The 27,117-nt window shown below is 42.5% G+C and overlaps 2 protein-coding genes across 5 annotated transcripts in view; one reads left to right on the top strand and one right to left on the bottom strand.

Moving 5' to 3' along the window:
• Positions 1-27,117, top strand: part of bcl2l16 (BCL2 like 16) — an 82,324-nt gene that overhangs the window by 49,534 nt on the left and 5,673 nt on the right. Inside the window, exons 1-2 of one of the 4 annotated variants that reach the window (XR_009442741.1) lie at positions 1,763-2,270; positions 5,468-5,817. The exons of 2 other annotated variants lie outside the window; for them this stretch is intronic. Coding sequence is in view for 1 of the 2 variants with exons in the window: in XM_048561155.2 (XP_048417112.1) it covers positions 1,830-2,270; positions 5,468-5,599 (573 nt within the window). In the remaining variant the exon portion in view is untranslated. Of the gene's footprint in view, positions 1-1,762; positions 2,271-5,467; positions 6,218-27,117 lie in introns of those variants that run through there. One more of the 4 variants, XM_048561155.2, reaches the window with a different exon arrangement.
• Positions 7,927-25,377, bottom strand: tmem82 (transmembrane protein 82). The gene is made up of 6 exons (XM_048561154.1): positions 25,252-25,377; positions 25,074-25,146; positions 18,758-18,935; positions 14,481-14,889; positions 9,329-9,516; positions 7,927-8,524 (listed from the first exon to the last, which is right to left on the bottom strand). Exons 1-6 carry the CDS (start codon positions 25,331-25,333, stop codon positions 8,426-8,428), a joined length of 1,029 nt encoding a protein of 342 aa, XP_048417111.1. The 5' UTR covers positions 25,334-25,377; the 3' UTR covers positions 7,927-8,425.

Below are 27,117 nucleotides of genomic sequence, written 5' to 3'. Positions count from 1 at the left end.
GCAGATGGAGTTCAACCTGGATAAATGCGAGGTGATGCATTTTGGAAGGTCGAATTTGAAAGCTGAGTACAGGATTAAGGATAGGATTCTTGGCAGTGTGAAGGAACAGAGGGATCTTGGTGTGCAGATACATAGATCCCTTAAAATGGCCACCCAAGTGGACAGGGTTGTTAAGAAAGCATATGGTGTTTTGGCTTTCATTAACAGGGGGATTGAGTTTAAGAGTCGTGAGATTTTGTTGCAGCTCTATAAAACTTTGGTTAGACCGCACTTGGAATACTGCGTCCAGTTCTGGTCGCCGTATTATAGGAAAGATGTGGATGCTTTGGAGAGGGTTCAGAGGAGGTTTACCAGGATGCTGCCTGGACTGGAGGGCTTATCTTATGAAGAGAGGTTGACTGAGCTTGGTCTCTTTTCATTGGAGAAAAGGAGGAGGAGAGGGGACCTAATTGAGGTATACAAGATAATGAGAGGCATAGATAGAGTTGATAGCCAGAGACTATTTCCCAGGGCAGAAATGGCTAGCACGAGCTGTCATAGTTTTAAGCTGGTTGGAGGAAAGTATAGAGGGGATGTCAGAGGTGGGTTCTTTACACAGAGAGTTGTGAGAGCATGGAATGCGTTGCCAGCAGCAGTTGTGGAAGCAAGGTCATTGGGGTCATTTAAGAGACTGCTGGACATGCATATGGTCACAGAAATTTGAGGGTGCATACATGAGGATCAATGGTCGGCACAACATTGTGGGCTGAAGGGCCTGTTCTGTGCTGTACTGTTCTATGTTCTATGTTCTAGTACTGTGGGAATGTTGTATTGTTCTAGGTGCTGTCTTTTTAGATGAGAAATTAACTCAAAATGCTATTTGCCCTGTTTAAATGGATTTAAAAGACGAACAGGGCAATTATCTTAGATAACAAGGTGGAGGGCTGGATGAACACAGCAGACCAAGCAGCATCAGAGAAACAGGGAAGCTGACATTTCCAGCCGAGACCCTTCTTCAGAAAAATGAGTTATCTTGCCTGATAATTATTCATTTTTAAGTAGTAAATTATTTCATTCTTTTGTGGGACCATATGGATACCTTAAACATGAAATCTGATAGTGATCAGATCATTTAATTCTTTCCAGTTGCCTTCCATTTGTGACAGAGCTAAAACCATTCATTTAATAAAGTATGAAATTATCTCAACATTTTCTTGCTCTAGACACTGACTCAAGCTGATCCCCAGCAGCAGGATCTCTCTGAGTCCTTTACTGATGTGACTGTTCCCCACATTTGAGCCTACACTTGGAGAATCACCAAATATCTAGTTGTAGAAGTCAGTACAGCCAAGTCCAGTCCTCTCTGCACACTCCCACATGTGCCAGCAGGGGTTACAGAGGTGAACAGTGCGATGTGAGGCTTTTTGGAGGGGCCTGCTGTTGGTGGAGTGAGTGGCAGTGGTGTGTGGAAGTTTTCCTTTTGAAGTAAAGGAAGATCCCAGGCTGCCTCCTTGTTGGTGCTCTGGAATTTTAAATTTGCTCAGTTTGTCAGTATGCACTTTTCAATATTATCCAGTAGATTCACAATAACAGTAAAACACATAAGAAATACCATCAGTTTAGTGGCTTGATTGTTTTCAATTTCTTATCACAGTAAACTCTGCTCACAGTATTTTTGAATGTTAGCAGTGATATTTAGCTAGGTTAATTCCCTGGCCTGGTCACACTTATGCTGCAGCAGTTATTTTTAGATGCTATAAACTGTCTTCTGATACATGAGACGCAAGTGCCATTAAAACAACAGAGTAGTTCAGCCACCAAACAGATTTCACAGACTGTCCGTACTTCGAATGAAATCAGAACAAAGCTATGATCATGTGGTGAAGGAGGCCTATGTAATGTCACAGGATTACATCAGGTATGTGACTAGAAGGACATCAAAACCAGCACCTAGCATGGCTTCAGCAGCCTTGAGACATGCGGGCGATGATCTCCTGGAAAAATATCCCATCTTCTTCAAGCGATGGCCCCGGATTTTCAGGGAGGTTTGTTCTGATGACGCCTGTGATTACTTATTCAAGATGCTGGATGAGCATTTCCAACCAGAGAAACCCTGGCAAAAGAAGGAGCTGACCTGGAGTGGGATACTTTCCATTTATGTCCTGGCAGGGCTGCTGGCCAAACACTGCCAGGCAAATGGCATGGAGTCCGTGCTGGAGGAGCTGGAATTCAGAGTGGGTCAGTACGTGGAGAGAAAAGTGTGTCCATATATTAGAGAAAAGGGAGGATGGGTAAGTATAACTGAAATAAATAGCTCTCACTCAGTGCCTCTGATGTAATCAAATAATTTAAAATGCCCTAATCAGCATGTAGCTTACCATCTAACAAAATTGAAGTTCAGAGAAGCTGTAACAGTGCGTTTGCAGAGATAGTAGGAACTGCAGATGCTGGAGAATCTGAAATAACAAGGTGTGGAGCTGGATGAACACAGCAGGCCAACCATTTCTGAAGAAGGGTTAGGCCCGAAACGTCAGCTTTCCTGCTCGGCCTGCTGTGTTCATCCAGCTCCACACCTTGTTATCCCAGTGTGTTTGCAGTTTGGCTTACCTCCCAGGCTGGAATTTGAATTGAATTGAATGATTTATTGTCACTTGCATTTAACAAATAAATATTTAAAAGTGCAAAATGCTGCTTCACCTTGATTTGGACTGATTCCTAACAATGTGACATCCCCCACACTGCATGACCTAGAGCTATCTGTACCCAAAGCTTTTTGTTTGGTTTGGGTCACTTGCTTTCTTTTCAGTAACAGAACCAGCTTGATACCTTGTGCTAGTCGTAACATATTGAGCCATTGATTGCTCGTCATTTCTTAAGTTATGTCTGCATTTTTTACCTTTTTCAAATTGGTCATTTTATACTTTGCTTGTGTATCAATTGAGTGATACCAAAACTATTTTCCATCAAGAATGGATTCAAACACACAATTCATTTTAATGTTTAGCTATCAGGGATTGTCACGGATTGATTAACTTCATGGGTTAATTTATTTTAAACAGCAAAACATATCGTAATGTCTGCTTCATGGCTTATAGCAAACCAATTGATTTGTGTGTAGAGGTCCAGAGTCATAACGAATTAACTGGGCAGGCAGTGTCACAATATTGTATACACACAGTACATGGAGTCTTCAAAGGTGAATTCTCTTAAAAGGCAGCACACAGCAACAGAGAGGCTTGATCATTCCTCGTTCATGCCCCAAACAACTACAACTAAAACTAACTATACAGCACATAAAATTCATGAACAATTATAATCTGATTCATCATCTGAATGCCAACAACTGCATCCTTTCACAGATTGTAACCCTCATCCACTGGATCTTTCAGCACTCTAAATTCTTGAATATATCCTTCCCTCACAGCCATATAATAAAAATACAAATAAAAACAATTACAGAAGATACTGAGGAAGACGATGAACAGTGAATAAAAACAAGTCCTCACTATAACACTCATTACTGTAATACTTCCCAATATTTCTGACACCCCTCACTGTAATACTCTGGTGTTATCAAAACCCCTCAATTATAACACTCACCAACATAACCCTCACTTCTCACTGAAACACACTCTTTAACGTTAAAGCATGTGAGGTAAATCAGGTATGTTAAGAAAAGCCATTGGATAACAGGGGACAGAGAGAGCTTGGAGACAAAGCTGGCTGAGTGACAGGGAAATAGAACATTGTAGTAAATGCAGAGTTAACGTTTTGGGTCTGGTGACCTTTCCTCAGAACTCAGAAGGTTCTGAGGAAGGGTCACCGGACCCGAAACGTTAACTTTGTTTTCTCTTTCACAGATGCTGCCAGATCTGCTGAGCTTTTCCAGCAACTTTGTTTTTGTTCCTAATTTACAGCATCTGCAGTTCTTTTGGTTTTATTGTAGTAAATGGTTGCTTTTGGACTGGAGGAAGCCATATAGTGGGAATCCCCAAGGGCCACTGCTTTTCTTGATCTAAATTACTGATATTGTCTTTGGCAGAGCACAATTTCTAAATTTGGAGGTAACACAAAACTGGAAGTAATGTAAACTGCAAGGAGGATAGTGATAAATTTTAAAAGGATATATAAAAATTGAAGTAATAGGCAGACATACAATAGATGAATTTGAAAGAGGTAAAGGCAATATAAAATAAAAAATATATTTCTAAGAGAAGTGCATAAACAAAGACACTTGCAATATATTTGCAAAAGTTATTGAAGGGAGTAAGGCAGATTGAGAAAGTGGTTAATAAAGTATATGGGATACTGGGCTTAGAAAATGGAGTACAAAAATGGAGGCATGGAGTACAAAAATCAAATAAATTACGGTGAACCCTTAATGCATTGGCCTCAGCTGGTGAACTGTATCTAAATCTGGATACTATATTAGATTTCTATTGCCTGCACATCATTTTTAAACATTAAAATAGTTCCAGGAATGAAGGAATTCAATGTGTGGATAGATTAAGGAGATCATCCTGATCTCGTTTAGAGAAGATTGAGGAAATTGGTACAGGATTTCAACCTTGAGGGGTCTGAATGGGAAAAGCTGTTCCCTTTGGTGGCATGATTAAGATCCAGAGGATACTGAATTGAGGTAACTGGCAAAAGAACTAGGAGGAAAATCTTTTTATGCAACAAGTAATAATGTTCTGGATTGCATTGGCTGGGAATGTTGCAGAGACCAACTTAATCAGTTTTCAAAAGGGAACTGAATAATTATCTGCACAGAAAATAATTAGAAAGATCACAGGAAAAAAGTGGGAAGTAGAACTAACTGAATTGCTTTTGCAGATAACCAGTATGGATGCAACAGGTCACATGTCCACCTTCTGTGCCTTAATCATTCTCTGGCTCTAGGTCAGAAAGACAATAACTAGTGTCTCAGTCTCTAAGGGTCCAGCTTTTTATTGTATGTGACCTATTCACTAAATGAATTCCAGATTCCCTGCAGCTACGGTGGCTCACCTCAAACTAACTACAAATGTCACATCCAGCCTATTGATTAAAATGGGTGGGTAAAGTTTCTAAAAGCCTCATTGAATGGTTAATGTTGGGTGTGCCAGGATCAAAGAATTCATCACGTGCATAAACCCCCTTGTTGCAACCACCCAAATCCAATCCTACTAGAGTTGAGAGAAGTAGGCCCGCTATGTAAATGCTTATTGGATTTTAAAACAAAGAAACACAGGCAGGGCTAAATTTTACTGCTAATGGACACAGGTGAACACTGAGCACCCATGACATTGCTTGAAAATGACAATAAAATTCTCCTGGTTAACAATCTTACTTGCACTAACAGCATGAAGAACTAAAACTGATCCTTCATTTCATTGCTGTATTGTTTTACTGTACAGGTTGAAGTATTCTTGAAACACATGAGAAGGTAATGATATAAAGCAAGTACTTCTTCCCAGCTCAATCTGCTGTCTTCTTTCTTTCTCAGTCTGGTTTCATAGAGCGCTTTGCTAGAAAGGAAGAACCTGAACATACTATCTTCCGAGCATGCTGTGGAATGTTACTCCTGCTGGGTGCCATGTCCCTGACTTACTACATTTACAGGAGAAGGTTATGGTGATGGAATAGATCACAGACTTTTTGAGACATTCATCATCAGCCTGTTTCACTTCATTCTCTACATCAAATTGGATTAACCAATTTTAATACCTGCTGCCTGGGGTGAACTGTTCCTTCAAAATAGATGAGTACTTGCACACAACATGAACACTGGATAACGTGCACAACTGCATGTATGAGATTCATTAATTGGATAAATTCTGTGCTTAATCATAAGAGGTGATTGCAGTAATTTTTTTTAACCTTTCTGTGCAACTAGTTTGTATGATAGCAGTGTCTCTTCTGCATTCAGTATCAAGTCCTATCTTGTCCCAGCATTTCTATACTTTACCCGGTTGTGGAGGGCGGGGGGGTGGCGGAGCACTGAAGGAAATTGGAAATATGACAAATAATATTAACAAAATAAACTGAGTTAGTCCTGCCATCCAGTGGACAAAAGACATCATTACCAGTGATTTCCGCTGGAAAATTCACACACCCCTAATATCATTAGGAAAATGCAATTCTTTAACATATTTGCTCTGATTTCCATCCCATGTCTCGTAGAATCCAAATGGGTGGCTGAAAATTACTCTGCAAAAAACTGAGTCACAAATGCCCAGAAATAGAAACAGAAATTACTGGCAAAACTCAGAAACATCTTGAGTTCAGTGGCTCTCTATCAGAACTCAAAGTATTAATTCTGCTTCTGCCCTACGAATGCTGTCAGACCTGCTCTGTTTCACCAGCCATTTCTGTTTTGTTTCCGATTTCCAGCACGTCCGGTTCTTTGTTTTATTTCACAAATACACCAAATGAGTTTCCACCGCATCAAGTAAAACTTGGCATTTACAAAGCTGCCAAATTCTCGAATGCATTGATTGACCCTGGAACCTAGGTGAATGCTAATAAGCCTCCTGGGATATGCATCGCGTTGCACCCCAATGGAAGATGGCTGCACCCATTCACAGCAGTATGATTCCACTGATTCATTTTCATTAACTTTATACAAAACATTCCAGATGCAAAGTGGAAATGGACACAAATAACTAACAGACAGGCAACTAGACTAATTCACTTTAAATCATTTTTTGATGCCACACTACCGAGTTTACACCTTTTTCATCCAATTTTCAAACTTTCTATCCTGAATCTGGCAACTCTTTCCCAGTTCAGGTTTCAGAGATGCCAACAAACACCTCCAGTATCACCCTCCCAGTTTCCATTCTTCAGAGACCCAGATATTGAATACTGGGGGAGTTTTTGATTCTAGAGAGAATTAAAACAGAACCCACCAATCCCATCTCTCATAACAAAGTGTGGAGTTGGACGAACACAGCAGGCGTTAGGAGCACAAAAGGTGACATTTTCTGATGAGTGGTCTACGCCCAACATGTTTTGTGCTCCTAAGATGCTGCTTGGCCTGCTGTGTTTATCCAGCTCCACACTTTGTTATGAGGGATGGGATTGGTGGGTTCAGTTTTAATTCTCTCTAGAATCAAAAACTCCCCCAGTATTCAATGTCTGGGTCTCTGAAGAATGGAAACTGGGAGGGTGATTCTGGAGGTGTTTGTTGGCATCTCTGAAACCTGAACTGGGAAATAGTTGCCAGATTCAGGATAGAAAGTTTGAAAATTGGATGAAAAAGGTGTAAACTCGGTAGTGTGGCACCAAAAAATGATTTAAAGTGAATTAGTCTAGTTGCCTGTCTGTTAGTTATTTGTGTCCATTTCCACTTTGCATCTGGAATGTTTTGTATAAAGTTAATGAAAATGAATCAGTGGAATCATACTGCTGTGAATGGGTGCAGCCATCTTCCATTGGGGTGCAACGCGATGCATATCCCAGGAGGCTTATTAGCATTCACCTAGGTTCCAGGGTCAATCAATGCATTTGAGAATTTGGCAGCTTTGTAAATGCCAAGTTTTACTTGATGCGGTGGAAACTCATTTGGTGTGTTTGTGAAATAAAACAAAGAACCGAACGTGCTGGAAATCGGAAACAAAACAGAAATGGCTGGTGAAACAGAGCAGGTCTGACAGCATTCGTAGGGCAGAAGCAGAATTAATACTTTGAGTTCTGATAGAGAGCCACTGAACTCAAGATGTTTCTGAGTTTTGCCAGTAATTTCTGTTTCTATTTCTGGGCAGCTCCACACTTTGTTATCTCGGATTCTCCAGCTTCTGCAGTTCCCATTATCTCTAATCCTATCCCTCACCTCACTTTGAGCAGCGATCACTGATCTCTGGTTACTTTTTTCCTTTTCTATCTCTGGATGATTATGGTAAGTGTAGTACCTTTAGCAATGCTCCCATTGAGATCAATGCATACTGCAAGATCAGACAATCAGACATGGCAGCTTATCATTTTATTATAGTAGCCTTCGTCCACAGAGCATAGTGGTGAAGAAAAGGCAAGGGGTGGCCTTTAGCTTTAATAATTAAGCAGTGCGGGTTGGTCATTTGCTCCACAGAAACATGACTAACTGGGAGTTTGAAATATTGCTTCAAGGTGAAATGCTCACTCCCTGGCTTAATTACCATATTATTAATGTAATAATGAAGCAATGATAGCAGAAAATGTAAAGTTTTGAGATTATGTTCTCAGTTTTCATTTATATAGCGCAACAGACACTAATATTGAGAAGGTAGCTTCCTAGTGTGATTGCCTGTAACCTTTACCCCTCTCTCCAAGTTTCTACAGTATACAAACAGCCAAGTAAACACTAAATGAAAGGAGCTGAAGCTCAGCATTGATCAAGCTGCACCAGGCTGCTAAATCAGTAGGTCTAAGTGCAGGATCTGGGTCTATTCCTCATTCAGCTGCTTTCTTTTTAGTCATCCATGGTTTATGTGTCAGATACTCTTGACCTGAGCTGCGCACTTTGCTGAGTTGGTCTTACTGTGGTTCTGAAGGCTGCGATACTGAGACTGCCTCCTGGGGAATCCTGTAAAATACAATATGTATTGGTTTAATGACATTTTAATGTGTCAACTGTAGCTCAGTTGATGGCACACTCACATCTGTGTCAAACATTCAGGGTTCAACCCCCATTGGAAGGCAAATTCTAATGCAAAAAAAAGGGTTCACTTCACCTGATGAAGGAGCAGCACTCCAAAAGCTTGTGATTTCAAATAAACCTGTGTACTATAACCTGGTGTCGTGTGACCTCTAACTGTGAAAAATCAGAGTCAAACTGCCTGGTTTAAAATTTAAAAAAGCACAGCTGTCAATTGTCAGTCATCATTAATTGGTGTATTCTCCACTGTGACACCACTAACAAATAGAATATTCTTGACAAACAATCAACACTTGCTTTTTCTATAGTACAAATGTTGATTTCACCTTGCATTGATATTCTTGCAAATTGTTCTGTGAGTCTAAGACATAAAGCTTTGGTCCAAATATTCCTTTTTTCAGCAATATTGCTGTGCTGTGCTCTTAATTATATTTAAAAAGGCACATGAATATCATTACACGAGGAAATGCTAACGGAAATATAAGCGCAGCATCAACTTTAAAAAGAATTAAAATAAACGTCTAAAAGACAGACATGGAATTTATATATAGTGAGGAGACATACTGGACTAAATCTTTGCATGGATCTCTCAAAGTTGTAAACAAAATCAGCTTCTTGGCCACAGTGTTTCCTGCCATCAACTTCTGGAAGGGGTTACACCTTTCTAAGATATGGTCTGATCTAGTCACCTCCGGTAGGAAGGAGGAGCTAAGAAACTACTGCCTTACGTACTTGTTGTCTGCAGGCTTCCCGCATTTGTCCCACTTGAAGCAAACACAACAGCTCTCCGACCAGTGACAGGACAACGTGGAACACGTCCATCCACTTCCCAATTGTCAGAGTCAAAATCAGGAGTCCACCCATCCTTACTGCCACTGTCTGGTAGACACTTTGCTCAGTTGGATTCTGCTTCTGCTCCTCTGAAAAATGATAAAGAAATCATTTACAACAGTACCAAAATAGAAAGGATTGCACCATCCAACCATTTAACATTAAAAAATGCTCCAAAGTCATTTACAAATCCAGGCATCTAAAGGTAGAAATTTAGAAGTCATTACAAGTAGTAAAATAGGTTAACAAAGCCATTTAGACATTCTCACAAAGCACCTACGTTCAGATCTACAGGAATCAGATTCAAAAGAAGAGAATTTTTGCTATACAGAAATTCCATTGAACTGCACTTACTGTGAGCAGTTCTGGTCTTCCAAAAAAAATAATGTTGAAGCACTGGGGAAAAGTACAAAAGACAATTTACGACAACAGCTTGTATTTGTAGAGCACCGTTAACATAATAAAAGGTCCCAATGCAGGAGCATTATAAAACTAAATGAGATACCAAGCCATATAAGGAGAAATTAGGGCAGATGACCTTAGTCAAAATGGGTCTTAGGTAATGGCTTAAAAGGAGAAAGAATAGTCAATAGGCAGAGAGGTTTTAAAGGGGAATTCTAAAGGCCTAAGCAGCTGAGGGTATAACCACCAACTGTGGAGCAATTAAAATCAGGAATGCTCAACAGATCAGAATGAGACGAGTGCTGATATTTTGAAGGTTGTTGAGTTGGAGACAGAGAGAGTACAAAATTGTGCAGTGATTTGAAAACAAGTTTGAGAATTTTAAAACTGGTATGATTTTAAAAGACAGCACTGAAGCTGAGACGTTATATTTATCAGGAAAGCATGAGCAGGTTGAATTCTTCTCTAAAAAAGCCGGTCTAGTCTGTCGAGCAATTACTTGATCAAGGCTTTTAGAACTATTAAGGGGTCTGATGTGGTAAATTTGCCATTTTGTGGGGAGGGAGAGTGGGTGAATTCAAAATTATAGACCATTGATACAATGTAGTCACTAATCAATCCAATAAATCCAATTCTCTGCAGCTCTAACACTTTATGCTGTTCCATATTTATGTAAGGTATGATTTGTCTGTTTAGCACACAAAACAATACTTTTTAAACTGTATCTTGGTACATGTGATTATAATAAATCGAGTCAAATAAAAAATTAAGGAGATACTCATATGCCCTGGTAAGCAGAATGTGGAAGTTTCTACCATGTTAAGTAGCTGAAATAAATAGCATGGATAGACGCATTTAAGGGGAAGCAAGACAAACAAATGAGGGTGAACATAGATAGGTATGTTGATAGACTGCGATAAACATGGTTAAATGAGCCTAGTATATTTCACTCGTGGGGTGAAGGTGTTTCTGTGCTGGCCCAAATTTATTCCCTGTTCCTCATTGCCCGTGAGAACGTAGTTGCAAGCTGCCTTCCTGAACCACTGAATGTGCTGTAAGGTAGACCCACAACACTCTTAGGGAGGGAATCTCGGGATTTTGACCCAGCTACACTGAAGGAATGGTGATGTATTTCCATGTCAGGATGGTGAGGGCTTGGAGGAGAACTTGCAGGCGATGGTGCTCCCATGTATCTGCTGCCTGTCCTTAGATGGAAGTGGTTGTGGGTTTGGAAGGTGCTGTCAGAGGATCTTTGGTGAATTTCTGCAGTGCACCTTGCAAGCTACTTTCTCTTGTATTCTGTCAAGCTTCTTGAATGTTGTTGGAGCTGCACTCATCCAGGCAAGTGGGGAGTATTCCATCAGACTCTTGACTTGTACCTCACATATGGTGGACAGGCTTTGGGGAGTCAGGACGTGACTTAATCATTGCAGTATTCCTGGCCTCTGACCTACTCTTGTGGCCATTGTGTTCATGTGATAAGTCATTTTAAGTTTCTGGTCACTGTTGATGTTGGAGGATTTAGTGAGTGCAACACCATTGAATGTCAAGGGGTGGTAATTAGATTGTCTCTTATTGAAGGTGGTCATTGCCTGGCATTTGTGTGTCGTGAATGTTACTTGCCACTTGTCAGCCTAAATACAGATACTGTCCAGATTTTTTTGCATTTGAACATGGACAGCTTCAATGTCTGAGGAGTTGTTAATGCGCCGAACATTGTGCAATCAAATATCCCCACCTGACTTTATGATAGATAGAAGGTCATTGATAAAAGGAGTTGAAGATGGTTTGGCCTAGGACACTACCCTAAGGAACCCCTGCATAGATGTCCTGGAGCTGAGATCAGAGACAATGGGAACTGCAGATGCTAGAGAATCTGAGATAACAAAGTCTAGAGCTGGATGAACATAGCAGGCCAAGCAGCATCAGAGGAGCACAAAAGCTGATGTTTCAGGCCTAGAAGGGTCGTTTATCTCAAGAGAGTTGGAATATAAAAGCAGCGATGTGCTTCTAAGGCTTTATAAGGCTCTAGTTAGGCCCCATTTAGAATACTGTGTCCAATTTTGGGCCACACCTCAGGAAGCACATACTAGCCCTGGAGCGTGTCCAGCAGAGATTCACATGGATGATCCCTGGAATGGTAGGTTTAACGTATGATGAACGGCTAAGGATCCTGGGATTGTACTCATTAGAGTTTAGAAGGTTGAGGGGAGATCTAATAGAAACTTACAAGATAATGTATGGTTTAGAAGGGGTGGATGCTAGGAAGTTGTTTCCGTTAGGCAGGGAGACTAGGACCCGTGGGCACAGCCTTAAAATTAGAGGGGGTAAATTTAAAACTGAAATGAGACGACATTTCTTCAGCCAGAGAGTGGTGGGCTAGGTGGAATTCATTGCCGCAGAGTGCAGTGGAGGCCGGGACGTTGGATGCCTTCAAGGCAGAGATCGACAAATTCTTGATCTCAGAAGGAATCAAGGGCTATGGGGAGAGTGCAGGGAAGTGGTGTTGAAATGCCCATCAGTCATGATTTAAATGGTGGAGTGGACTTGATGGGCCGAATGGCCTTACTTCCACTCCTATGTCTTATGGTCTCCACACTTTGTTATCCTGGAGCTGAGATGACTGACCTCCAATAACAGTAACCATCTTCCTATATGCTGGGTATGACTCCAACCAGCCCTCTGATACTGATTGTTGCATCACAGAGCTCTAGCAAAACTGGAATCAAATCAGTTGAATGGAATTAAGTTGTCTTGACCATGTTTGAACAAATGCTGTAATAAAGTCAGGATCTTTACATCCCTGACAAAACCCAAACTGCTGCTTTATAGCACTGTTGATGACACCTTCCATCCCTTTATCAATGATTTTAAGTGGACTGATGGGGCAGTAGTTGGTTAGGACAGATTAGTCCTGCTTTTTATGAATAGGTCATGCCTGGGCAATTTTCCCCATCGTCAGGTAGATGCCCGTGTTGTAACTGCATTGGAACAGCTTGGCTAGGACAGTGGCAAGTTCTGGGGCACAGGTCTTAGTACTATTGCCAGAATGTTGTTAGGGCCCATAGCCTTTGCAGTATCCAGCGCCTCTAACCATTCCTTGGTATCACGCGGACTGAACTGAATAGGTTGAAGACTGGTATCTGTAATCCTGGGGACCAGTGGAGGAGGCTGAGGTGGATCATCTACTTGGCACTCTAGGTGAAGGTTACTGCAAATGCTTCAGCCTTATCCTTTACACAGATGTATTGTGCTCTTCCATCATTAAGGATTTTTATGGCACCTCCTCCTCCAGTGATTCGTTTAATTGTCCACCACAAGTCACGACTGGTAGCTTCATTACATTGACACTTCATTTTCAGGTATGCCTGGTGCTGTACCTGGCATGCCCTCCTGCACTCTGCATTGAACCAGCGTTGATCCCCTGGCTTGATGATAATGGCTGAGTGAGTGATATACCAGGTGAAGATGTTTCAGAGTCTGACAATACTACCCAAAAGGGATACAGAAACAAAACACTAAACAGGAAGGAAGAAATTAATACATGAAAGCTGGATCAAAGAGTTTTTAAAAGATGAGTATGTTTAGAGAGGATTAACAAAGTGTATCAAGAGGAAACTAAAGGTTCTGCTACAATAGAAGAAGGGACGGAGGCATATAGGAAGGATGGGAGGTTAAACAGCAGAGCTATGAATTCAACAAAGGATACAGTGCTGGGGCATCTTAGGGCTCCACCATCTTCTAACAACCTCCTGGTTCTTATCATTTCTCTTCATAGTTGCAAAGAATATCTCCCTTTTGCTGATTATAATTCCTACTGCACTTAGCTCTCTTGGTTTACAATTCTTTCTAAACTTCCACATTTCAAGTTTTCCACAGATTATAGACAGGCAAGTACATTGAAGGGTTAAGTAGCCAGTTAACTAGAATAGAAAGCAACAAGATTTTGTTTTCAAAGCAGGGAGGTCAAATTGAAATTTTGACAGAATTACCATGTTTGTCTCATTTCTCCCTTTCCTTTCCCAAGGACACAAGTTCCTTCCCCGTGGCACAAGTTCCACAGCTGTTGGCTATCACACAGTATTTCGTCCCAACGTTACACATGCTCCTCAGCAATAAGTCTTGATAGGATATATTCTTTCACGAGTGTTTCACGGCTGACTTGATCCTACCACACCCCTCATCCACACTGCACAACCTCTGAAAAGGGTCACTGGGTACAGATCAGGTTTAGAACCTTGGCGGATTTATCCTGCACCCCTCCACCCCACCCCCGACTCCTCTGCAAGATATTTCTTATCAATCTGTTCTGATACACAATGATACATTTTTGTAGCAGGTGGGACTTGAATCTGGACCTCCTGGTTCAGAGATAGAGACATCAGCACTGCATCACAAGAACCTCTCTCCCATGTTCTTTAATGCTGAGATACCAAAATTCCAACAGCCATCCTTGGCTTAGAGCAGTCAACTCAATACAAACGGTGTATAGAACCTATAACCTTACTGCCGTGTACAGCATAGTATCATACCAGGTAGTCCTTTAAGTCACTGCAGAGTAAGGATAGATGGTCTTGGCTTCCCCCTTTGAATTCACAGTAATCTACCAGATTGATAACAATTTCCCGTGTCACTAACCACCAATTCTCACCTTGCATGTAAATAACCAGGAGGGTGTAGCAGATGGTCAGGGGAGTCCAAAATCTTATTGCCTCGGATGTGGTGATGAAGTCACTGTTAATGAGGAAGATGGCTGCCATATCGGCCACGATGAACACAACCTTCAAGGCATTGCACAGCAGCCTAGGAATCCGATGCCAGGTGGTCAGGAGCAGGATGCACACCCCACAGTACCGCTCTTTACTGTGCAATTCATACATTGTGTTGATGTGCTTTGCCAGTTTCCATACATACCACATGAGGATGCCGGCAAGGCCAGTACTTAGCGTCAAGCTTAGTGTCGAGTGAGGAGCCCCATCATTCAGGAAGCTCAGGCTGGTTGTCATCCCACATCCCACGGAGAACTGGCACAATAGGAAAATCTGTGTCCTGAAGGTTCCCTGAAAGCCAGTTTAAAAGTTCAGTCTTACACTTCTTATATCTGGTTGTGTTCAAATTAATAACAAATTAACTTTATAGACAAGAAAACAGTTGCCTGTCCCTTTGGACCCCTGTTACCTCTGGTCACAACTTGTCCATTTACATACTCATGCTCTGTACCTGTTGCTTACAATGAATTATCTGTGATGTTCCAGATTTTCTGATTATAACTATGTGCAGAGCTGGATGAACACAGCAGGCCAAGCAGCATCAGAGGAGCAGGAAAGCTGATGTTTCGGGGTCTAGACATAATGGGAACTGCAGATGCTGGAGAATCCAAGATAACAAAGCGTGGGGCTGGATGAACACAGCAGGCCAAGCAGCATCTTAGGAGCACAAAAGCTGACATTTCGGGTCTAGACCCTTCTTCAGAAATGGGGGATGGGAAGGGGATTCTGAAATAAATAGGGAGAGAGGGGGAGGCAGATAGAAGATGGATAAAGGAGAAGATAGGTGGAGAGGAGACAGACAGGTCAAACAGGAGGGGTTGGAGCCAGTAAAGGCGAGTATCGGTGGGGAGTTAGGGAGGGGATAGGTTGGTCCAGGGAGGATGGATAGGTCAAGGAGATGAGATGAGGCTAGTAGGTAGGAGATGGAGGTGGGTCTTGAGGTGGGAGGAGTGGATGGGTGGGAAGAAGGACAGGTTAAGGAGGTGGGGACAAGCTGGGCTGATTTCGGGGTGCAGTCAGGGGAGGGGAGATTTTGAAGCTTGTGAAGTCCACGTTGATACCATTGGGCTGCAGGGTTCCCAAGTGAAATGTGAGTTGCTATTCCTGTAACCTTCGGGTGGCCTTGTGGCACTGTGGGAGGCCCAGGATGGACATGTTGTCCAAGGAATGGGAGGGGGGTTGGGAGCTGAACTGGTTCGCGACTGGGAGGTGCAGTCGTTTGTCGCGAACCGTGCAAAGGTGTTCTGCAAAGCGGTCTCCAAGCCTCCACTTGGTTTCCTTTATGTAGAGAAGGCCACATTGGGAACAGCGGATGCAGTATACCACATTAGCAGATGTGCAGGTGAACATCTGTTTGATGTGGAAGGTCTTCTTGGGGCCTGGGATGGGGGTGAAGAGGGAGGTGTAGGGGCAGGTGTAGCACTTCCTGCAGATGCATGGAAAAGTGCTGTGTGTGGTGCGGCTGGTGGGAAGTGTCAAGTGGACAAGGGTAATCATGGAGAACGTGCTCCCTCCGGAAGGTGGATAAGGGTCGGGTGGGAAAAAGGTCTTTGATAGTGGGGTCAGATGGCAGAAGTGCCAGAGGATGATGCGTTGGATCCGGAGGTTGGTGGGGTAGTATAAGGACGAGGGGGGTTCTGTTTTGGTTGTTATTGCGGGGAGGGGGTGTGAGGGATGAGTTGCAGAAAATGCGAGAGGCACGGTCAAGGGCATTTTTGACCACTGAGGAGGGACAGATGCGGTCCTTGAAAAATGTGAACATCTGGGATGTCCGGGAGTAGAATGCCTCATCTCGGAAGCAGATGCAATGAAGGCAAAGGAATTGGGAATAGGGAATGGCATTTTTGCAAGAAGGTGGGTGAGAGGAGGTATATTTTAGGTAGCTGTGGGAGTCGGTAGGCTTGAAATGGATATCGGTTTCCAGGTGATTGCCAGAGATGGAAACAGAGAGGTTCAGGAAGGAGAGAGAGGTATCAGAGGTGGTCCAGGTGAATTTAAGGTTGGGTTGGAAGGTGTTGGTAAAGTGGAAGAACCGTTCGAGCTCCTTGTGGGAGCACGAGGCGGTGCCGATACAGCCATCGATGTAATAGAGGAAGAGGTGGGGGATAGGGCCAGTGTAGCTCCAGAAGAGGGATTGTTCCATGTATCCTGCAAAGAGGCAGGCATAGCTTGGGCCCATGTGGGTACCCATGGCTACCCCCTTTGTCTGTAGGAAGTGGGAGGAATTGAAAGAAAAGTTGTTAAGGGTGAAGATAAGTTCAGCAAAGCGGATGAGGGTGTCAGTGGAGGGGGACTGGTCAGGCCTGCGGGACAGGAAGAAACGGAGGGCCTTTAGGCCATCTGTATGGGGAATGCAGGTGTATAGGGATTGGGTGTCCATGGTAAAGATGAGGTGTTGGGGACCGGGGAATTGAAAGTTTTGGAAGAGGTGGAGAGCATGGGTGGTGTCATGAACGTAGGTGGGGAGTTCTTGGACCTTTGGGGAGAAAATGGAGTCAAGATAAGTGGAGATAAGTTCAGTGGGGCAGGAGCAGATGGAGACAATGGGTCGACCAGGGCAGGCAGGTTTGTGGATTTTGGGAAGGAGATAGAAACAGGCAGTGTGGGGTTGGGAAACAATGAGGTTGGAGGCTGTGGGTGGGAGGTCACCTGAAGAAGTGATGAAGTTGTGAATGGTCTGGGAGATGATGTTTTGGTGGTTGGCGGTGGGGTGATGATCAAGGGGGCGGTAGGAGCAAGCGTCAGGGAACTTGCAATGTAGTGGTCAGTGCACCATACTACAACTGCGCCTCCCTTGTCCGCAGGTCTTATGGTGAGGTTGGGATTGGAGCGGAAGGAGCGGAGGGTTGTACATTCTGTGGGGGAAGAGGTTGGAGTGGGTGAGGGAGGTGGAGAGGTTGAGGCGATTGATGTCTCAACGGCAGTTGGAGATGATGAGGTCGAGGGAGGGCAGGAGGCTTTGGGGTGGTGTCCAGGAGGACAAGGTGTGTTCGAGGCGGGAGAAGGGGTCTGTAGAGGAGGGGGGTTAGGCTCACGTTTAAAGAAGTAAACACAGAGGCGGCAGAAAAACTGTTCAACATCCAAATGTGAGCGGTATTCGTTGAGGTTTGGGTGGAAGGGGATAAAGGTGAGTCCTTAACTGAGGACTGATCATTTATCCTCACTAACAGGCAGGTCTGCGGGGGGTACGGTGAAGATCCGGCATGGCTGGGTTTCTGTTTGATTTTCAGTTATTAGTTGTTTCAAGGACTTAAAAGCCCATTTCCTTCAGCTCTTTCCTTGCAACTTGGTTCTTAGATTGTACTCTTTCAATTTTCATGTCTGCACTAACTTTCAACTTTTGACTCTGACACTAACCAAACAGCCTAGCTGATAAGTGCTCTAAGCTGCATAGCAAGATTCCAAGTCTGATCACTGCTCTGCATTACATGGTTTGGCTAACAACAGCAGGGGTTACAACTGATCTAGGCACATCTGGAATTGTGAACGGTAAAAATCAGGGTTCCTGCTTCTGACTGGTATGCAGAGACTCCCATGTGCAAGACTCTGACATACTGACCCCAGATACGAACAGGAACAACTGAGCCCCACTTCTAGCAGGGAACAGTCCATTCGCACTCACCCTCAGGTCTCACACACAACGAGCAGCCATTTGAATGAGTACTTGGATGGCAATAGAAATCTGATACAGTACCTCAACAAGAGGCAGGAAAGGAGGAGAGAAAAATTGCATGTGAGGAAAGAACACCTGAAAATAAGAATCTAATTGGGGGGTTTGCTCAGGTGAATGTTCTGCCTGTTGAAGAGAGACTACTCCAGCAAGAAAGGGAATTTGAGTCTTGTAGGGTGGTTAATGTTGAAAACTTAAAACACTGTAGAGTTCCTGTGAGATCCTGCAACTAATGGCTCTAAGAGTAGAAAGAGTCACACCAAAATGGCACGAGGCATGAGTAACAGCCAATATGTACTTAGCCTGCAATTCACCACTAGTTCTTATCTCCCAGTATTGGAATCTCCTGCAGTTACATCAGTATCACTGTGACTGGTTACCTAATGTGGCCTTTGAATCCTATAATCCGGATGGGCAGGGATCTTGCGAATATTACTCACTGACTCTGTGCGTCACCCTGTGGAACATAATAAAACCAAAGAAACTTACATCTTTGTTGGAAAGCAGTGTAGAAATGATTCGAAGGGAGAATTCAAGTACCATCAGAGAAGATACTCTGTATCCCACAACAGAGAACAGGATGGTCAGGATGCAAAAATATACAGAATCCAGAATTTGTCGCCGGGAATTCAATTTTGCAGCTCTGACCCCAGCTCGGGTAGGTTCACTGAAACAATAAAATGGCAGATTTTCCTCATCACTGATTCAAACTTTTTGTTTTCCACCTACATTCTTCACTGTCTTCACCACAGGAGCCTGGAGAGTTTGTGCTTTGTCTACACTTCGAGCAGTTGCTGGCAGGACCAGAGGATGGCTCTGGGATGACTGATTTCCATTCTGCTTTCTCATGGTGGGATGAAATCTCATTCTCAACACTCCCTGCTTCCCTCTCCTCTGTTTCCAATGATTTCTCAGGATGAAAAGGAGGAACTTTTCAATGCCTTTTTAATTGCTATTTGAACATTTTCTGCCAGTCTACAAATAAGAAGCAGCAAACAATTACCACAGAACACACCAGTCTTATGGGTTCTCTCTCAGGGATAACTCAAAACACTTTACACACAATTAATTATTTTTTGTTAGCTGTATTGCACATAGGAAGATCTGCTAAAAGCAGTAATATGAATTAAATTTTTTACTTATTTTCCCTGGTTTTATATAAGGAATGTTAGCCAGGAAGCTGGGTTAATTCCTCACTCTTGTTTCAATACTGCCATGTGTTCATAAACGGCCATGAGAGGCATCAAGGCAAGACACTAGTTTAACATCTCATCTGAATAAGAATGACTTTAGAGCAACTGATCATCAAAGCAATAATAGGAATGAAGGTAGGGCATAAAATGTTGTATGTCGATCTGCTGGAAGTTATGAATCATTCAGGATCGAAGAGCAGACTGACAATCAAACGTGTCAACTGTAGCTCTGAAGCCAATGCTAATGGAAAAGAAATAAAACTGAGTGCATGTACAAAGGAGGATCTCACACTTGCTGAAGATGTTACTAAAAAGGCAGCATGTGGACGATGATTAGGAAGAATAAAGTCTTAGAAGTGGCTTTGTGGGATAAGAAAAGAACCTGCTGAGGAAATATAGTGACGGAGAGAGAAATTTATTACAAATGTAGGGAGCTGCAGTTGTACAGGGTATTAGTGAGATCATACTTGGTGTACTGTGTACAGTGTTAATGTCCTTATTTAAGGAAAGATGGAAATGCTTTGAAAGCAGTTCAGAAGAGGTTTACTGTACCAAAACAGAGAATGGGGGGACTGTTTTTTAAGGAAAGGTTGTACAGGCTACGCCTTTATCTAGTGGAGTTTAGATGAGTAAAAGGAAACCTGATTCAAATATACAAGATCCTGAGGGGCCTTGACACTGGAGATGTGGAAAGGATGTTTTCTCTTCTGTGAGCATTTAGAACCAGGGGTTACTGTTTAAAATTAAGCCAGTTTAAGACTAAGATATAATGATTTTGTTTTGACAGAGGGTTGAAAGTCTTTGGAACTCTCTTCCTCTAAAAGGTGGTGGAAGCAGAGCCTTTGACTACTTTTAAGGCAGACGTAGGTAGATTCATGATAATGAAAAAGTGAAAGGTTATCAGGGTAGATGGGAACATGGAATAATCTGACCAACCATGATCTTATTAAATGACAGAGCAGGTTTTAGGGGCCTATTCCTGCCCCTAGTTCATGTGTTCAACTGTGTTAAGAAATGGAGCCATAAGTAGTATTAGGTGTCTGGGAAATACATTCAAAGGCAACAAAGAAAATAAAGGAGGAACAGTAAGCTGTAAACTGAAATGGGAAGCACTCACAGACTTCTTTGCTTCCAAAACTGAAGTCAATTTCTCAGTCACAAAGATACCTCTCTGTTCAAAGTTAATGATTACATCATGTGACTGATTACCCAGTATTTATTCCACAACAAACTGTGGTTGTATCGCACCTCTAATGTTGTAAAATGTTATTTTACAGTGATTGCTTCGAGAAATTGACACCGATCCAAAAAAGGAGACATGAGGACAGTTGGCCAAAAACTTTATCAAAGAAACAGGTTTTAAGGAGTGTCCTACTGGAAAAGGGAGAATTAAAGTGGTGAGATAGGGCAGGGGTTGGAAAATTCCAGAATTCAGGATTAGTCAGCTGAAGGCAGAGCTGCCAACAGTGGGACAAAGGTAGGTGGGATCACACAAATAGCCAGAGTTGGAGAAATGCAGAATGAATGAAGTGCTGTAGGAGGATACAGAGTTAATCAGGAACAAAGGTCAAGAAGTAATCTTCACACAAAGATGAAAATTTTAAATTTGAGATGTTGGAACACTAGGATCTCTTGCAGCTAAGTGACCTTTGGAATGATCAGTTTACAGGACTTGGTGCGAGGAAGGATACATCCAGAGTTGTGGATGGCCTCAAGTTTATACAAAGAGGGTGATAGTGGTCAGCAACTAATAACCATCACATATGCTGGGTAAAAGAATAAATTTTTCTTCTACTTTCTCTGCATTCTACAGAGAGAACTGCCACATATCACCTTAGACATTAAAATTCTAAAGCAGAGTTTGATATAGGTTTGGGTTTGAATTCCACAGTATGTGGAAGTAGTGTATCAAATGGATTTTGGAAAATTTAAATAATCTGTCTTCATTCGAGCTAAGAATAGTTAGTTCTGATTCTCAAAAAGCAAAAACAGGAACTACTGTGTCTGTTTATCACATGATGAGTGAAATACTTGACACGGTGAAAAAAAAACGGATGTACATGATTCTAAATTTTGTACAATGGGCCTGACCCATGAAGCCAAATATGGAATATGTCCAATATCATGGCAGTTACTTGACAATATCTATTAGAGTGCTGCAACAAGAGCGCAGGCTCAATCAAATATTGAAGAACGTGAGCATTTTGGAGACAGTACTAACTGTAATTCTGAGATATATCCGAAATTGCTACAATGAGGAGTGTGACAATATAACTGACAACTACGATAAAGGAATATATGGCATATCTGGAAATGTTGTATTGAAGGTTTGGGGTTTTGTAAAGTATGCTACAATGAAACACGCAGTATTAAGGCTGAATTAGACAGATTTGACTGAAAACAAAAAAAATATGCTGGCGATCACAGGGGGTCAGACAGCACCCATGGAGAGAGAGCAAACTAACATGGAGTCTAAATGAGTCTTCGTCAGAGCTGGAGTGAAGGGTGGAGGGGGCTGCATTTATGCAACAAGCAGGGGTGGTGGGAGTGTTGGAATGCTGGGGGAGAAAGGATGTTGACAGTTCAGATTAAGTGATCAGAATGTGAGAATGGCAGAACAGTGGTGTGTCTAACTGCCAGAGTGAAAAGAAAAAGCAGTCCCACTGGAATGCTGGGAGGAAAGAGAGGGCATGGTGACAGAGAATGCAGCAAAGCCAGAAGAAAGGGAATCAATGCATTTACAAATTGAACATGTTGAACTCAATTTGGAGCCCAGAAGGTTGTAAAAATGTTTGGATTGACAAGGAAAACAAGGATAATGGGGGCCAGGTGGGAAAGCTTATTGCCCGGTGCAGTACACTGGAGAGGGGCTAAAAGCCTTACATCAGCTCTTAATTCATCCAATTTCAGAGTTACAAGATAATAATGGATGAGAAAAGAGTCAACCGCTTTACCTTGAACTGGGCAATCAGTATTGCATGTCAGAGTGTTGCCACACATTTCTGACTGCAGTAACTCCTTCACACTGCTCCATGAACCATGTTTCAGATGATGTGGATGTCGAAGTTATAGTGAGGTAGACAGGATCTGCCAGAGAGTGCTATTAGCTGGCGGCTAGAGGTGAGGAATTGGTTGTGAAGGGTTTTATTAAGGGGGTGAATGAACTAGTTAGTGTTACCACGTGAATTTTAATAGTCATATTAAACATAAAGACATGAACAGATGCAATGAGGCCTTTGCTTACAAATATTGCTTTAGATATGCTGCCAAAATAACAGCGAGTTTAGATGTGAATGCTGCTTTTAACATTAAAAAAAACACTCAGCAACTTATGCCGAGGGAGATTTATCAATTCTGATGAATAACCTGCACAACTTTGCGGTTAGCCTCACAAAACCTGAGGTTCACTCTCAACCTCTCTGTTAATTTTATGAACTGTGCCAGATTTGCACACTGGACTTGAATTGAAACTTAAAGGTATTTAGCCGTCTACATTTTTAATCAAATTGCTCAGAGTTGGCTAACGTGATGCCACTATTTAAGAAAGGTGGTAAGGAAAAGCCAGGAAGCTACAGAATTGTCAGCCTGACATCGGTGTGGTGCACAAGTTGTTGGAGGGAATCCTGAAGGACAGGATTTATATGTTTTTTGAAAAGGCAAGGACTGATTAGGGGTAGTCAACATGGCTTTATATGTGGGAAATTTTGTCCCACTAACAACTGAGTTTTTTGAAGAAGTAATGAAGAGGATTGATTTGGGCAAGGCAAAAAATGTAATCTATATGGACTTCAGTAAGGCATTCGGGGTTCCTCAGGGTAGACTGGTTAGCAAGGTTAGATCACATGGAATACAGGGAGAACGAGCCATTTGGATACAAAACTGACTCAAAGATAGAAGACAGAGGGTAGTGGTGGAGGGTTGCTTTTCAGATTGGAGACTGTGACCAGCAGGTGTGCCAGAAGGATCAGTGCTGGGTCCACTGCTTTTTGTCATTTATAGTAGGATCTGAATGTAAACATGGGAGGTATGGTTTGCAGATGACAGCAAAATTGGAAGTGTAGTGAAGAGTGAAGGAGGTTACCTCAGAGTACGAGATCCTGATCAGATGGGCCAATGGGCCAAGGAGTGGCAGACCAAGTTTAATTTAAATAAATGAGGTGCTGCATTTTTGGAAGGCAAATCAGAGCTGGACTTATACACTTAATAGTAAGGTCCTGGAGCGTGCTACTGAACAAAGAGACCTTGGAGTGCAGCTTCATGGTTCCTTGAAAGTGGAGTCCCATGGAAAACAGGATAGTGAAGAAGGCTTTTGGTACGCTTGCATTTATTGGTCAAAGCATTGAGTTTGGGAGTTGTAGCTGTACAGGAGATTGGTTCAGCCACTTTTAGAATACAGCGTACAATTCTGATCGCCTTTGGATAGGAAGGCTATTGTGAGACTCGAAAGCATTCAGAAAATATTTACAAGGATGTTGCAAGGTTGGAGGCATTGAGCTGTATGGAGAGGCTAAATAGGCTGGGGCTTTTATCCCTGGAGCATTGGAGGCTGAGGGGTGATCTGATAGAGGTTTATAAAATCATGAGGTGGATGGATAGGGTGAATAGACAAGGTCTTTTCCCTGGGGTGGGGGAATCCAAAACTACAGGACATAAGTTTAAAGTTAGAGGGGAAAGATTTAAAAAAAGATTTAAAAGGGGCGAACTTTTTCATGCACACAGTGGTGTGTGTATGGAATGAGCTGCCAGAGGAAGCGTTGGAGGCTGGTACAATTACAACATTTAAAAAGCGTCTGGACAGATATATGAATGGGAAGGGTTTAAGAGGGATCTGGGCCACGCACGACTATCTGTGTGGAGTTTGCACATTCTCACTGTGCGTGGGTTTCCTCTGGGTGCTCCGGTTTCTTCCCACAGTCCAAAGATGCGCAGGCTAGGTGGATCACTATGCTAAATTGCCCGAAGTGGTCAGCGGTGTGTGGGTTATGGGGGATGGGGTTGGCTCTGGGTGGGATGCTTCAAGGAGCGGTGTGGACTTGTGGGGCCTGTAGGGAATCTAATCTAATGAAATGACTGTATGTCACAACACACCACTGGAGCAGCCCAGCCCTATGTCTCGGAGGTAGGGACACCACCCCTGCACCACTAGAGCCCTCTAAAATCTGAAAAAGTGGTTTGGAGTTTTTATTTGCAGTGACCTGATTGTTATTTTCATCAACCTGTTCAGACATGCTGTGGCACTTGAACGCAGACTTTAAGCCTGAGGTACACACTGTACCACCGCAGCACAGCAATTCTAAAATTGCAAACAACCTCTCCAATTTTTATGACAAAAAATATACTTTATTCACAAAAAAAAACTTTGACCGGCATTCACAGGTGCTGGAACAGTTCTGCACAGTCTTTGCGACTCTCTATCCCAGAGAGGTAGCTATTTAAAATGTTAAGGTTCATTCCCCTCGCACTAGTCTGGCCTCCGTGAGTAACCAGCTGAAGCTGATTGGGATTTGACACGAATTCATCAGCAGACTGAATAAAAGCCGACAGAAAGTCTTTCTCCGAGAAACCGACAGAACCAAGCTCAAGGAAGGGGAAATAAAAACAAAGAAACTTACTTCAAGAGCTGGATGTGGAGGTGAATCCTCAGCAAACGGTTGAGGATAGAGACAGCACATGCCGCGATCACACCTGGGAACAGAAAGCGGGGTTAGAATGAAACAGAATCTCATTGAGAACTCGTTCAGCTTAAAGCCCAATGCTTCCCCCTCTTCCGCAGCCTGGCCTCCTCCTCACCCTGCAGCAGGCTGTCAATGGATTTGGAAGTCAGGGAAATCCACCCGAAGTTTGGAATGCACCATCGCAGAAAGCGCCACATTTCCAAGCTCCACGCCGCTCTGTTGGTTTCAGGTTCAGGGTCGAAAGTCCAGGCTCCGCCTGCTTAAGACAACACCGTCTACTGGTGGCTTCTGGCGGCTGCCCGAGCAGAGACTGAGCTTCGCAAATAGCCCTAGGAAAATATTCCTAAATATTGCAAATTATTTGAATCCTACACGAAGAAATGCAAATAGCTCATTAATGTTGTACATAACCAATAACTCAAAATATTCCTAAATGCCCGAGGTTTCCCGACTTGCCACCAATATCTTCAATATCATTTATACCTCCAAACCCTCTCTTAATGTTGCCCAAAATCTCCAGCCATTATATTCAAATCTCCAAAAGAATCCAACAAGTCCCAACTATCTGCAAGTTCCCAGCAATATTATTAAGCCACCTCAATTACAAACATCAACCACAATTGCCATCCAATTTCCTGAAGTCACCATTCAATCACTCCACAAAATGATGCTTAAAAAAACATTCAACACTTCCCTTTCCCATTCTCCCTAGCCTGGAACCTCTTGCATCCTTCTTTTAGGCAACATTTGACCATTACAGATGAATGGTCAGGATGTAGGCAAATGTTTGGTCAGCCTGTCAACAGTCTTAGGTTCCATGCGATCACATGGGTAAGTTACATTGGAGCACTCAGGAACCCTGGGGTGTTCCCTAGAAATCACTTCAGGACAGAGAGAAAGAAACCCCTCATTCTCTAGATTCATACAGGTCAAGATTATAATTGGTGACATGTGAGAAAAATGGCCAAACAAAGAAGCTTGAGACTCCCCTGTATTTGGGCCTCAAACTTCAACCCTATCTTCAGGATGAACTGGATGATTGTGCTGTGTGAGAATAAATGGTAGAAGAGAAACAAAATAAAGAGTCAAAAAGTCATGTAGCGCAGAAACAGACACTTTGGTGCAACCAGTCCATGCCAACCAAGTTTACCAAACTAAACTAAATAAAACTTCATCAACATGCCAAGGAGTCAGGGTGCCAGAGAGGTCAGGTGGTAGGGGCCTTCTTTTGTATTTCCATGGTACCTTTTGTGACTTTAGACATTCCAAAGTGCCAAGTGAATTCAGCAAGCAAGGGATTGTTAAACGAGGCATCAGAAAGAATTTCCCCACTGTATTTCCATTAACAAAACAGCAATTTGTGCTTTTATGTGCAGTACTACCACTCGTGGTAAAACATCCCAAAATCTTCATGGAAGTGAAGCATAATGTGATACTGAACCACATAAAATTATTAGGATAGCTAGGCAAAAACTTTGTCAAAGAAATAGTTTCAAAAGTGCACCTTAAAAGGTTAGATGATGGTAAGAAAGGCAAAGGGCTTAATGAGGGAAATCTAGAGTGGAGAGTTTAGGCACCTGAAGATGTTGCTGACGATGGTGGAGCAAAAAAAAGAGTTGTGCAAGAAACCAAAGGAGATTTTTACTACCTGAGACAGGATCTTAGTTTAAAATCTTATATGGGCACACACAGTGTAAATAAATAATATGGTCTTTTGGTACAGATACAAACCTGTTTAAATTTTAGTTAATCCCAAATTGAGTGGGAATGCTTTAAACAAAGGGAACATAAAGAACAGATCAGAAAGGATCCAAATTTAATGTTAAGGAAATGGACTGCTGAATGTCCAATGCCATCCAATAGACAAAAATGCAAAACCATAAGACCAGTGGAATAAAATAAACAGCGGGAATATAAAATAAACCCAGAAAAGAGAATTGTGGATGTTAATAGGTAGCTCACTGAAACCTGTAGAGCACCA

The sequence above is a fragment of the Stegostoma tigrinum genome, chromosome 28 (genome assembly GCF_030684315.1).
Source record: "Stegostoma tigrinum isolate sSteTig4 chromosome 28, sSteTig4.hap1, whole genome shotgun sequence".
NCBI classification, from domain to species: Eukaryota; Metazoa; Chordata; class Chondrichthyes; order Orectolobiformes; family Stegostomatidae; genus Stegostoma; species Stegostoma tigrinum.
This window is presented reverse-complemented; position numbering and strand designations above follow the sequence as displayed.

Excerpts from the sequence above, each read along its gene's own strand:
- tmem82 (XM_048561154.1), bottom strand. The coding sequence starts at position 25,333 with ATGTGGCGCTTTCTGCGATGGTGCATTCCAAACTTCGGGTGGATTTCC. Across the intron at positions 25,147-25,251 it reads CATTGACAGCCTGCTGCAGG|GTGTGATCGCGGCATGTGCT; the intron begins GTGAGGAGGAGG and ends TTCTGTTCCCAG. Across the intron at positions 9,517-14,480 it reads CCTGGTTATTTACATGCAAG|AGGAGCAGAAGCAGAATCCA; the intron begins GTGAGAATTGGT and ends ATCATTTTTCAG.